Source organism: Perkinsus marinus (assembly GCF_000006405.1).
Source record: "Perkinsus marinus ATCC 50983 genomic scaffold scf_1104296975926, whole genome shotgun sequence".
NCBI classification, from domain to species: Eukaryota; Perkinsozoa; order Perkinsida; family Perkinsidae; genus Perkinsus; species Perkinsus marinus.
In genome coordinates this window covers 297,444-311,344 of record NW_003200605.1, presented here as the reverse complement: position 1 = coordinate 311,344, position 13,901 = coordinate 297,444, and the positions used below count along the sequence as shown (strand labels likewise).

The 13,901-nt window shown below is 49.2% G+C and overlaps 4 protein-coding genes across 4 annotated transcripts; 1 reads left to right on the top strand and 3 right to left on the bottom strand.

Annotated features, from left to right (window-relative positions):
• Positions 1 to 73: 73 nt before the first annotated feature.
• On the bottom strand, positions 74 to 2,482 carry Pmar_PMAR004517 (actin, putative; the record flags this gene model as incomplete). The annotated part of the gene is made up of 6 exons (XM_002765015.1): positions 74 to 196; positions 244 to 367; positions 418 to 1,450; positions 1,498 to 1,632; positions 1,719 to 1,826; positions 2,407 to 2,482. The coding sequence occupies 6 exons, from the start codon at positions 2,480 to 2,482 to the stop codon at positions 74 to 76; spliced, it is 1,599 nt and encodes a 532-aa protein (XP_002765061.1).
• A 3,350-nt stretch (positions 2,483 to 5,832) lies between these two features.
• Positions 5,833 to 6,342, bottom strand: Pmar_PMAR004516 (hypothetical protein; the record flags this gene model as incomplete). The annotated part of the gene is made up of 1 exon (XM_002765014.1): positions 5,833 to 6,342. The coding sequence occupies one exon, from the start codon at positions 6,340 to 6,342 to the stop codon at positions 5,833 to 5,835; it is 510 nt and encodes a 169-aa protein (XP_002765060.1).
• A 1,162-nt stretch (positions 6,343 to 7,504) lies between these two features.
• Positions 7,505 to 8,111, bottom strand: Pmar_PMAR004515 (hypothetical protein; the record flags this gene model as incomplete). Its single annotated transcript, XM_002765013.1, has 2 exons — positions 7,505 to 7,651; positions 8,049 to 8,111. 2 exons carry the CDS (start codon positions 8,109 to 8,111, stop codon positions 7,505 to 7,507), a joined length of 210 nt encoding a protein of 69 aa, XP_002765059.1.
• Positions 8,112 to 10,950: 2,839 nt separating this feature from the next.
• On the top strand, positions 10,951 to 11,597 carry Pmar_PMAR004514 (hypothetical protein; the record flags this gene model as incomplete). The annotated part of the gene is made up of 4 exons (XM_002765012.1): positions 10,951 to 11,019; positions 11,196 to 11,332; positions 11,380 to 11,505; positions 11,558 to 11,597. 4 exons carry the CDS (start codon positions 10,951 to 10,953, stop codon positions 11,595 to 11,597), a joined length of 372 nt encoding a protein of 123 aa, XP_002765058.1.
• Positions 11,598 to 13,901: the final 2,304 nt, after the last annotated feature.

The following is a 13,901-nucleotide window of genomic DNA, read 5'->3' as shown; positions in this document are numbered from 1 at the left end:
CGCATTGATGGCTCGAGGGCAGCAACGCTGATCCGGTGGTAGCAGTAGAAATAATTTTACGTATATGTTACGACTATATTGGCATTCGCTCGTTCGAAGCGATATTCCCTTGCTGAGCTAGTCTCGAGGCGCCCTTCTCGGCCCACTCCTTCTTGGTGACCATCAAGTGCTGGAATGACGACAAACTTCCTAATATCTGTCAGCCAGAGACTCTGTCGAGCGCGTCACGCGCCACGAAATTACCGATGCTCCCAGCCATGAGGAGGCCCTTCGCTCCGCCTGAGTCTCCGCTGCTAGAAGACGTACTCTCGCCAGGGATGGTATGCTGCTAACACCCGTGTCACCACCACTGTTCGGGCCCAGGCATCTGAGGCGGGCAGCATCCCTCGACGTGAAAGTAAACGTTCCTTCACTCACTGTCGCAAACGCTGGGGTAAATTCTCAATGCAACTCTGCCCTCCTGTAATCGTAATTGACGCACATACCCGTTGCCTGACGTCCACGTCAATTTGAGGCACCACTTCCATGACCATCTTAGGAAGGCCTCGGAAGCCTGCAAGGTTGACAGGAGCTAGTAGTGAGGTGCCAGGTACGACGCCCCGAGGCACGTGACTTGACAACCGATTTGCCGCACTTGTGAACCCAGAGGGGTCGAAAAGAAGCTCTGGCAAGGCTCGGGCGAAGTCCTGTGGGGGCCTCAACGACGCCAAATCCGTGCCGTCTGGGAGATTGAAACCAGCACAAGTGCTACGGGGCGAGCTCAATGGCGATGGACTTGGTGAGTTCCGACCACTTAAAGTGCCGAATATGGCTTGAATTTGCTTCGGCTTCATCGGTGATGTCGCCAGACGAGCACAGTAGGAGTGCTTCACATCGCGAATTCGTTGGAGCCGCATCGCTGAGGGCACACTATGAAGGTCCCGTAGAGATCGAGGGCCTAGTAACCTCTCGAGTAGGAAGGCATCCAGGGTATCGCCCCCCACAGGGTACTCTACTGAGGGCCTTTGCATGACAAAGCCGTCCATAACTGGCACACAGCTGACCATGCTAGCACCTACGTCCAGCACCAGACTGCAGCTCTGCCCGTGGCTGAAAGCCGCCATAGAGGCTCGTCGAGGCATATAGACTGCAGGGCAATTCAAGCGTTCAAAAGCAAGATCCAGGATCTGCGACCGTTGGATGGGGGAGATGTTGTTAGGGGACACTATGAGCAATGGAGCTGTAGACGTAGATGGGAGGCCACCTCTAGAGCCGAAACAGAAGTCAGCGATAGTCTCGATGCCATCAATGTCCATTCGGACTTGACGAACTCGATGGTCATAGAATACGCAAGGCTTCACTCCACTGCAACTCCGCATAGTAGAGGTGCTATCATATAGTGAGACTGGAGATCGATAGCGACGGCTGCCTTGGGGCGCCGCCTCGGAGGCTGATTGTTCTTTTTTCACGCCTAAACCATGGGTTCTCTTTATAATGACCAAGCACTGTCCTTACTACCTAACACGCTCGATGCCTCTATTGATGGACTGTCATCACCACATACGCCGGCCCGGAAGTTGGCAGCTCCCAAGTCCAACACCATCGCCGGTGGTGTTATAGTAGAGTAACAGTCGTTGTCATATTGATCCATATCTACAGAGGTCCCCGGTTCGATCCCCGCCCACTACACAACTAAACTCGACAAGCAACATGTCATAGAAGGGGCTTGCTATCATGACCTCGATCAGTAGCCTTCCTAAGACGGCTCAACACCATACTTACGAATTGGAAAAGTACTATGACCGCTAGGCCGACCAGGGGAGCCAGTACCTTGAGACCATCTCCCACTGCACAGCCTCAGATGTCGAAAAACAGTTTCCATCGTTCACGTGGACGAATCGGTTTCCACTCCAAAGCAGTTCAGTAAGGAAAAGAGAACAGCAGTTCTCGATCGTGTTCCCATGTAGGAGGTCATTCAAGTTCAATAGAAACTCCGGCCGAAAAAACCGAAAAATATCTGCCGTAAATCGCACTCAGTTCGCGTATCATGTGGAAAGCCGAGAGCGTGTAAGAGGGGTATCGGAGCGATGGTCATCACCGAGGACCCACGACACTAAAAGATTTCACCCCTGCATACTCAGTCTGACATATTAACAAGTACATTATACTAGAATATAGATATTATACTAGACGTTATCAATAAAATACATTGGAGTTTCACCCTAGTGATATGAAAAACACTAGTGAAAAACATATTTCACGACTAGTACAGGCCGCGAATATCGCGTTTTTCACCGAGATTTACGCCACCTTACTTAAACGGGTGAAACCCATTATTATCAATATTATGATAAAACCGATTGATGATATTCCCTTACATATTGACATATGATTAGACATTAATAAAACGTTTTCACCCCTACATACTCAGTCCTTTGCTCAACTGAAGCTCATGACACCACCACAAAACACTGCGACCACCAAGATCAAGAGCGGACATCATCCGTATCATGCTGGGATGAGCGCCAAGATCCTGGCTCGCCTCCTCTGTGCTTTCTCCTCCAACCTTTTCGAATATGCAAAGGTCTTCATACCAGCCATTTTAGCACTAGTCTCGATATCACACCCCCTCAAGCGGTGCAGCTCTTCTCTACAACGCCGAAGCTCAGCTAACAGCATAGTAACTGTTGGGACCTGAAAGTCCGTGTCGAGCCAGAGTCGTCACTCAAGCCTCACCGTCCGACGACTATATATAATATCTTCCTTCGTACGATAAACAGCTTCTGACAGAGGATCACTGGCCCGTCCTCCCAAGGGACCTCCCCGAGATCCTCTCTAACAGCGGCAACGGCTATCCGCGATAATGTCAAAAACTCACAGCAATACAACTGGGTCGTCTCTTGCTTGGATTTCCTTCATTGAGGCCGCTTTCAAATGATCCCTGCCCATCCGAGCTCCATCTTTCTCCAACGTATTCCTCTCTCGTAGCGCCTGGACGTCACCATCGAGAGTCGCTGACATAGTTATCTGCCAATTTATCGTTCGCTAAGGAGGCTCCGAAAATGCTCACTGTCACGCGCCATTAAATGTAGCACGCGCCCGAACAGAGGGCCTGTTTCATAGGAGCAAATTGCGCCTTAAACTTTTGTAACGCCTTGCGTATAAATTAGGACATCCTATTCCACTACTTGAGTAAAAACGTTAAGGCGCCTTAGGTTTTGGAATACTTAAGGCGCCTTAAGTTTCTGTGCATATACTTGAGTTATTACGAGAACTTCTCGTCGAGAAGCATTTACCTTGCAGCTCATTACCAATGGTAACTTACCATTGATACCTTAAGTTAAGGTCCTTAACCATGATCGAGGAAAGTAGTTGCGAAACAGTAAACGACCATAAAAACAGCATACCTCAGATTCGTACCTGCGTCGATCGTATAGTAAATGAACACCCTAACCACTCGAGCATTTATACTATAAGACCAAATATGTAACTCTATTCTATACCTGTAACCATGGTTAAGTAGATACTTAAGTAGACCTTTAGTTAAGGAGCTCCTTAAGTTGCTTCTAAACGTTGTGAAATGAGTTGAGTACTTCTTAAGTATACCTTAAGTAACTCCTTAAGTTGCTCCTATATTTAAGGCGCCTTAAATTAAGTATCCTTGTGAAACAGGCCCAGAGATGTGTGCCGGGTTCTTTCCTGTGCATCTACCGCGACATACCTCCGAGCCCACTCAGAAGCTCAAGATGGCGACAACCTCTCCAGCGAGGCCTCGAAAAGGAGAGCCATTTAGTTCTACCGAACTTCCTGGTTAAGGCGTCCCTCATCAGTGTTTGAAGAGGGCTAGTTTTCTTACATTGCCTCTTCCTGAAGTCCTGCTCAGACTTAGACCCTACCAGATGCGAAATAACGGGTATTTGATAACCTGTTTACCGCGACCATGGATTCCACTGCGACCACAGAAGAAGACATTCGCCATCTATCGGCTCTAGATTTGTGTGCTTTTGCATACCGTAAAATCGACGATCTTGATCTCTATCCAGTTATGGCTCCTATGGCTACTGCACTAGGTCTAACTGGGGATATTGAGAACCCCATCCCCAAAGGACCTCACTTTGAGGTCAATTCCCACCTAAGCTACCATACCCATGGATCTCTCCTGAGATTGTCTGCTCTGATCAAGAATCTATTGTCACCTTCCATATATCAGCAGAGAGTCTCGAAATATCCCTTATTGAGAGATTATAGTTCTACCCCAGCTAGTCTGGAAAATCCAGATCTCCCTGGGTGGGGAATCTCCACTGAGGATCGTAGGTTCTAATACCAGTAAAAGACAAAGTGTGTGCGAGGTACGGCTTGTAGAGCTTATGAAGCTCATGTTATTGAAAATTGCATGTAAAGCCTAACGCTTGAGCGCACCAAATTGAAGACGCTGAGAAACCTGGATTGAGTTCGACGGTCGACCTGTATGGTAGGCTCCGATCCCGGCAGTCGGCTCTGGGAGAGCCTCCGCTGCGGGGGCTCGTCGCTACTACGCGTGTCAAGGCTTGAGCACGATAGGCTGAAGTATTTTGCAGTACTTGCATGAATGATAGGCACACGTCGCAGGTCAACTACCACCAAGCACTGCATGCAATGTGACCAGTATAGAGGTGGAGGTGTAGGAAACGAGCTTTAACTATCTGCCTCATTCCGGAGCAGCTGGCAGCTCTAATGCAAAAGATGCCGCGCCACAGCATTAGATCACTGGTGCCATACATGCTACGCACTAAAATGTTAGTACTTGTTGATGTTAATCACAGTACGCAACGAACAAGGAGTAATAAACACACGATATGGACCATATCATATGGTGCGCCACAATATGTAGAAAATGCAAGTGCACGTAAGTAAGCAAGATTGAGTTGAACGCACCTTATGTGAAAAACCAGGATGTGAACTGTGAAACAAACTAGCGTAGTGTGGATAGTAAAGAGCCCGCAGTAATTCATGCGAAAATGATTCAAATCGAACTGGTCAATAAAAACTTTGCATTTTTGCAGCCGTCGTCAGGCCATTAGTTGTCGCTTGTCGCGTCTGGGGTTTTGTCGCTCGCCCAGTGGGTCCCTCCCCACGGTGGCTCGCGGATCTGTCGATCCCCAAGAGGGTTGTTCCACCGAGTTGGTTGTGACATTAATGACCTCATCGCCAAGTATGATACGTCTTTCCGTTCGATAAGAGAACAAGTTGTTATGACATACCACCATAACATAACAGTTATGTTGGTGATCACACTCGTATCAAGCAATTGACCTGGAAGCTTTCACATCTAAGTACGGTACCACTCTAGGTGAATCGTCTGAAGAGAAGGGGTGATCTGGTGACCGCCGATGATGATGACAATTGTCCATTTTCCGTTCAGCTATCGCGGTAAAGATGGCTATCGTCTACCGCTCTGCTTATCTATCGGTCTACCAACAGTTATCATCTATTTGTCATCTCGTTGTCAATGATGATGAATCTATGACGCGTCGCACGCGGGGTACGTGCTGGCTTTGTTTCGGCACAAGCTACGATTCCGCCTGCCGAAATTTCACGAGTTGAGTTGGCTAGGCTGTAAAAGTCACGTTCATGAACCAACTTGGCTCATGTAACCGACTTTTCCCTAGAGTTCGTCCCAGAGCATGATTAAGTTGAATTTAGCCTCAGAAATCTACGCAACCTATTGGGTTGCGACGACCCAGTCTCACCTTTCCGACTCCCTGCGCGTGCTCATATCAGCCCTTAGAGGGGAAGACAATTCATAATTATCTCTATAACGCAACATAGACAACACCAGCGCAGATTCCTAACATCAACAACAAGAGCATGACATCAGCGCCGAGGCCTCCGCGAGACGAGATTCTCGAAAAACTTCCTTAGCTTCTTGCGGCCTCTAGCAACAATGGAACGAGGTGTTTCTGGTATTAAACTCGAGGCCAGTCCTCGCTTTTCCGAAGTGGACCATATGCCTTTGATGAAGTCGTCCTCACTGTCGGGTGGATCCTCAACGACCCCATCTGAATCCCCTTCCGCGGCAGTGTCAATCTCGATATCCGACCTGATGTCCGGCGGGGTTTCGTCCATGAACAGATCCTCCTCCTTCAACAAGTGTTGGCAAAGAGCATCGACAAAGTACTGCGTCGCATCAGCCTTGCGTTTCGCGTCTATCGGTTTCGGCAACACTTTATACACCATTCTTATAGCACGATCGAGAGCAAGATCATTTTCGGGGTGGGCAAGAATCCTTACACCGTGTTGGAGACTTGAGTTGGTCCATGAGAAGAGTTTATCGTCATCGAAAACCGTCGGGAAGAGCCTAAGATCGATTCCGTATAGCGCCATCTTTGCCAGAACGTTCCTAACCTGTAATCATATCTCCTCATCAATGGCTTCAGTGGGCTAGGAGCATCGCTGCAAAGGAGAGTTTTTCTCAGTGTGACGACGAGTAACACATCTTACAACGATGGGCAGCTTGCTGAATGAAGCTCCAACACACCTTCCCCTTTGTCGGTGAGACCGTATATGGTCCTCACACGGAAACGGAGTTTGAAAGGGCCATCAGTAACTACACCTCCCCGGATCTGTATTGAAGCAAGAAATAGCGGCATATGGCGTCGCATAGAGCTATCACCTTGAGCCCGTCGACTGACGGTCTGTTGCCGTAAGTAAAGTTATATTCTCCCAGCCATTTAGAGTCAACACGAGTCCCATTCTCCCAAGCACTCTCATCCTCCGGCGACAAGCTCTCCTCCTGAAACAGGTACACACTCCAACTAACACTCAAAGCCCCTCCTGAACAACGAACGTGAAGTGCTCCAAACAAGACCCTCATACGCATGTTGCCGTGAAGCGTTGCTTCCGAGGTAGTCACAGTGCCGTTACCACAGGATTTTGCTCATTTCTATACCACAACGACCTAACTCCACGAGCTTACCCCCATCATCAAGTAATTTCTCAATGGATAACTTTCGGCTCCAACACTCAGCAAAGGATCCACCAATTTAAATTTATCAATCCAACCCAGAAGCGGCTCCACAGAGTTTTCAGGCTTCCCAGCCGCCTCCATCGCATCAGCTGGAATGCCAATGCTTCTCCTATAGGGAATACTCGGGGTGTATCCTCGTAAACGAGTACACATAACATGAACAAAGTGATCATTCGCCGTGGATTCGATCATGCTGAAGGTAGCAGCATGCCAAGGCAAACCACCCATTAACGTGTAGAGGCTCCTGATCGAGCCCTTAATAGATTTTCGATCCGCTCTTGTGCGGAACAGGAACTTGCCAACCGCCCGACTCCGTCGTTGAGCCACACCCGGATCCCCATATGGGAAGGCAGGAAATGCTCTGAACGAATCTGATGCGGAATCTCAACTTCCTCTACTCTCCTACTGTGCATTATATACAACTCTTCCTTTGGTCTTGGTGAATCTGACAGTAATTGAATGCTGATTTCCTAGCCAATCAGATAGGATCTGAATCCGCTCCAGATAGGTAGGAGGGACTTACACGAGCTTTGACACGCCATACACCAACTCCCTACGGAGAGGGCACACGGCAGCGCGGAGGACGAGGAACTCCTCGCTATCAGGATCGACATCGAACTGGATCCAGAAACGCGAGTCTTGGGAGTAGACGGTCGTCCGATCAACCTAGGAGACATCTCACACCCAACTATGCTTCCACGAGGAAAGCAAGCGAGCTTCGCAAACGCTAATGACCATGCATGCGTAACTGGCATCGAGAGCTTCATATATGACTATCGCTATAGAGATAGCTGGAAGTGATTCCAGCTAGTAGTTTTCAATCTCTGACACGCGTTTGATACGCGCATCCATTGAGCGCTCGTCTTAACGACAATAACATTGACACTTTCTGAGTTACCTCCAAGTTGGAGGTTCCAACCAGATGAGGCCAGTCCGAGGAACCGCTCGCCCGTCCACCGACAGACATACAGAGCAAAGCTAAGAATATGCTAACACGTGTGAAAAAGTATGCGGTGAACAGCTAGATGTAATTTGCGAGCCTAAATGAAAGGTAGGAGCTCACTTGAAGTCCAATAACAGCAGGAGGAATATCTTTAGCTTGAACTAGCAGATGAGGGGACGCCATCTGATCGTATGAGCATATGGTGCCAGAAGAAACTGCTCTCGCTCAGCCTACCACTATCGAGCTGTACCCTAGCGTGGCAACAGTGCTATTATCCACGACCTGACACGGACTCCATCGCTCTAGGGAATTGTAGATGCTTTCCCAATACAATAAACGCGTGAGTGTGGGTGACTCGGTCGAGCAATCCTGCTAGGAGCCTCACATTATTGTCCAATTTTTTGACGATCAATGGCTGAGCTCGAGCTGGCAGACTGGCACGGAGGACAATGGCGAGGATGATAGGAAGGATTAGCATCGGGTTAACCCAGAGAAACCATCTTATGAGAGAGAAGTATTCGACGGGATCCTCACGGCGCCTAGCTCGAGTAAGCCGTTATGAAACGTGCCAACCGCGACTCTCTCCCTGGAGGGAGACTCCAATGCTTTTGGGGAGCAATCCGTAACGTAGCCTTCAACCGGAGACAGAAGTCATGAATGCCCTTGTCGTGGTATGGCAAACTCGCCTTCTGTCTCTGCTGGTCGGAGGTAACTGGGCTTCCGATGACAAGGCCGGGCTCGCGCGGTTCTCCCAGCACTCTCAGTTCGAACTCCCATCTAGAGTCAGTCCAATCTAATAGAGAGAGGGATGGATCTGTTGTTGAGCATTACGGGCCTAGTGAGCTATCGCCCTTAAACACGGAAGAGCCGACTTCTGTCATTGCGAGAAGGCTCAACAGCTGCCCTCCCCACGAAAAGAACAGAGAGAACATAGGATCGCCTTGTCAAGCGGCAGAATACAGAAGTAAACTAAGGATTTGGCGTCGTATGACAACACATCGGGAGCACAGAGCTATAGAGTGCTATCAGCGATATGTGGCGTTACGTATAGTGTTGAAGACATATACGATGTACTGGAGAACAAATAGGTCACTATAACTATTGAGCAGTGCCGCAGCCAAAGAAGAGGGGAGGACTTATGCTGTCGGAAAAAATCACTCGAGAACAATTGTGCAACGCAGGGAATTCGAGCTGTGAACAGCGTTGGTGAGAGGATGGAGACAGAGGAGGAGACGACCTGCTTTTGTCGACGGATAGAGGATCATCACGTTAATCGAAGCAATACGAAATCGATGACTTAGATTCAGCCTCAGCCTTACCTTTAGGACTAGGTCCAGTTATAGCCATACTTTCCACTGCTCAGCGCGGCAAGACGAGACGATACGGTGATTAGAGATTAGCAGATAGCCGATCAGCAACGACAGACCGAGAGACTGGGGGGGGGGTTTACCTTTGCAGGTGTTTTTGTCTCCGATTGCTGCCAAACGGAGGCGCCGAAAAATGAATATAAATAGACTTAACCGGAGGGACTATCAGTAATATCCTATATTTTAGGTCGGACTAAGCTATCAGTTTGTGAATCTGGTGATTCCAATCCGAAACCGTTAGATCCGAAACCGATAGATACGCAACGACATCGGGCGCAGGCCAATCGAAGATGCGCAGGTACATGATTCACGATTGTGCGCGATTTACTTCCCTCTCCCGGGTAGCCACAGAGGGCAAGAAAGCAGGGTTTGATGCGTGATGTCTCTCTTTCGAGGCCTTCGTCTTCCAATGATCAAGAGGCACCGCATGGCTTCATTAGGCGTCAGTGACACCGCGTTACCTCACGTTGATTCCCGTCGCGTTCGAATCGCTGCTTTCAATGCTTTTCAACGTACGCCTGTCACTGTTGTTATCATCGCCGGCAGCTATTATCGTTCATCACCCTCCCTGGGCTATACACGAGAGCTCTGCGTGATCGATCTTGACTATTCGTGCTAGAGGCAATGGTGGGCATAGGGAGTACCACGGGCACTCTATTCTTCTCGGACGCGGGAGGGACTACTGCTTCACTATCTATTAGCTGGGTGAGTGCCCCTGTTGAGAATGGAGTAGCAGGAGGGCAAGGAATGACTTCATACAGACTGTCAGCGTCGGCCTCGGTGACATCTCTATACCCTACCGCTTGAGTACGGTTGTATAGCAAATGTTGAACAGAAGTGAATATGGTAGTTGATTTCGCAAGCGGGGAAAGCGGAGGGAAACGATGGAGAAGTTAGTGTCCACTTGTCGGCGACTTTGAGAGAAATGGGTAAGTTCAAGGAGTGAGCTCAGGATGGTGACACTTCAACTCCGGAGGAATTCTTTCGGCTGCGTAGAATATTGTAGTCGGAGAAAGGGAGCATTAGATCTCTGCAATATGTATGAGGTTGGCTCTAGATCCCGAGTTCGTTCCCTGGACCTGTTGTTTTTAGTCAGATATAACGGTTATTGAAAATATGTAGAGACACGGTAGGAGTATACGAGCATGAGGTGAAGGGATTTGGGATAAGATTCGAACCATGCCAGTGGAGACTAGAAAATTTCCAACCATACTAGCCTTTCCGGCGATTCTGAAGGTGTCGAGGTCTGACGAGGCTGATGGCCCTCCTCGCTCCCCAACGTTGTGATTGAATGGAGATTCATCATCCTCACCGGATCTCGAATCGATTGTATGCTCGATCACACGAAGTTGTGAGCGTCATACGATTTCGAGATCGTGAGGGCGAGCGCTGAAGATAAGTCTGCACGCACGCACTGCACTGGTGGGGACTCCGATTCGAGTGTCGAGGTCTGACGAGGCTGATGGCCCTCCTCGCTCCCCCCCAGTGTACCCCCCAAGCAAGAGAACATGACTGCATGACAGGCTTCAGTCGTAATTGTAATATCCTCTTTGAGTTTCTCAGTGGTTCAATGGACGTCTGGTGGTGAATTGCTGTGAAGATATTTAATTGAGCTTATCGATCACCAGATGTCAGGCGGGCCCGCGGACACTACAATGGGTCCATTGGTCAATCAGAGGTACATACAGAGGATGGTGGGACAGCGTGTGAGGCTGATAGGGAAGGTAATACGTTTCCAACCGAATAACGCAGCTCGTATGAAGGGTTTTGTGCTTCTCGTTAACCTTGTGATACATTTTTCGGAAGTGTAGGGAAACCGGTTACGCATAGTCACGGGTTCTAGCGATTCACTCGTGCCTGTATTTCGACGTTGAGTGTTAATGTAACCGATCTTCTTCAGCTGGCCAGCCAGCCGAACCCCCAGAATGGTATGTTCAGTGTGATGGCATCAGACACCGGGGAGATAACCTGCCGTCCTGAGCAGGGTTTCCTCTGTGTGCAAGGTCTGGCGGCTTCGGCCTCTCGAGGGGGAACAGAGTAGCAAAGCTTCGAGTAGGATAGTTTTGGAAATGGTGCTTGCTCAGTATCGTTGTCCATGCTGTTGGTACTGTGAATCCTGATGGGAGTCTGTCGGTTGAGCAGCCACCGTGGGAGATCGGCCACGACATCAGTCTACCACTCCTCGACCAAGCCATCGAACTCCAATTCAGGTAGTATTATCTTCGATGGTCCACATGGTTGTGGTTATGCTGGTCATTGCAGAGCTCCATTTACCCAACTTTACGCTCCAGTGTCAGCTTGAGGTGGACAGGAAAGGAGCCTCTGCTGCTATTCCCTTTTGCTCGTGTATGTTGGGTTCATCAATATGGAGGTATTACCGGAGTTGTGAAGTTGCTCAGTGGGATGTCCTTAGATCATAGCGTGCTTGATAACAGTAGGCAGAAATTCCTACTCGCGACTTCGCCACATTACGATTGATGTTAACTAGGATTGAGAGTTGGCTTATTAGACGTCTGGTATTAGGCAGTGGTCATAACCAACGACACCATTGTACAGGCTTAGGGCGTTTGGTATTGTACACTTACATGTTCTTGACTTCGCCATCCCTGCTCTCGATCAGCATGCAACTGCGTCCCATTCCAATTCGCAGTTCCGTTGTACAGCTATCTCTCGAGCACTGAGAGAGCTCTCACCATCAGCGGTTCGACTTGGCGTTTTCCATCATCAGGATTTCACTCGAACACGCAATGTTTCGAAGCAATTCACATCGATTCCAATATATTCCCCTGTTGCTGTTCCTGTTATCGAGCGATCCCGTCTTGAGCGACCTTGACAATATCTATCCACCAGTAGTGTTGCCACACCTCGCCAGGCCAGCATCGACTCCTCTTCAGTAGTCCTATAAGACCAACCCTATAGCGCGGCATCTCACTATCACAGTTCTGCCTCAGACACCGACTGTTTTCACCTTGCCAGGTCGGCTCAGCGTTTCTGTGAGCAGTCGTACAAACCAAGTGCAGGTCATGAAGACGCCAGCGCTTCCCTTGAGTACTACATCGAGAGCCTTCCTGAGCGAGGAGACCTGTACGAGACTTCACAGTCGTACCGATCCTTTAATGCAGCACCTTATACAGCCCCAGTAGTGCTGGAGGAATACATGCTGCCGTTCAAGGTAAGAGTGTGCTTCTCGGACATCTTCCATCGGTCAATTCCATGCTTAGCCGTGAGCTTCTTGTTATACTGTTGACTTATTGTATGCTTCGTATCCGGTTCTCAATAAATGCGTTGTCCCACTGCCCATCATTCTCGAACGATCAAGCGTGAACAGGGCCGATTGCAGTCTCGTGAGTGCGCTCCTCTCCGACTGTACTCTCCTACGAAGCATGAATAGCATACATAGGATTGTTATGATCATTCGATGCTGGAATAGGTAACTGATGCTTACGCCCGGATAGTCTACGTGCCGCCAGTCGATTATGCAGAGGATTTTGAAGGTGAAAAATGGTGGTCTAGTTAGTTCCCTTCTGAAGCGGTCTTCAGGGAGCTGGGCACATATTCATTACTCTGTGAAGGAGCCGGTTTCGGCCAACACCAGCGATCTAGGGTGATCCCTTTCCTCGGACCTAGCCAGATTACATGTTCACAGAACGGTGGTCTTCGCTAACGGCCAGGGTTTCGTAGCGGCATCCAGCTTCACAGACAGCTGTCAAGGATGGACCATCGAAGACAATGGCAATCAGGTTGGTTTCTCCCCGTCGACATGACGCCGAGCTGTGATGGTCAGGTAACGGCTCCCGAGCATCAGCCGTACACCTTGGGGGGTCTCGATCGGTGAGATCGGTGTACATAGTTTGCCCAATGGTGTAACAGTTACTGTCTGGGCTATGATGACATCATGTACACTGACTTCAGCGATGGATCGGATATAGTACAGTGGAAGTTCGTGTCACCACAGTACAATGTCACTGGTAAGCAGTGGGCACACGCATTACTTTCACGCTAACTCCCTAGTCGGAAATCTACCCATGACAATGTTCATAGTTATCTACATCTAGTAAAGGAAGCGGTTGCTTCATAACAACATTCGAGTTCTCCCGTGAATCAGCTTCGACCGTCTACAGAGCTGAGCATCTACGAGGGGCCTATGGTGGCTATCTATCCTTCACAGTTCGAAGCACCTATGGAGACTTCGCTTCTGATTTTCTCAACAAAGCCAATATCTGGTGGGCGGTTGAATCTGCTGCAGATTAGTAACTTGGCTCGTATACTGCTCAGGGTTACACTAGAATGTGCCGAATGCAACAACCAGCGCGGTCTGAGGATCGTTAGGGAAACGCAGGTGAGCAAGACTCCCATCGTTGGCTCTGGCGGTGACAACCTGCCGTATCAGGCTGGAAGTTTGACTTGGGACGGCAGTGAGCAGACGACCGTGCTGAGACTCGCCTCTGGTGAGAACTGGATGAAGGACCCATTGAATAGCGGTGGGTGTACTTGGACAATAATTATCCGGACTGATGCAATAGCTCTTCCATTCACCGATGCAACTGAGTGCGAGATTGCAGCGGTATTGTGGAATCTGTCGAAGATGAAGATTCTAGGGGACTTC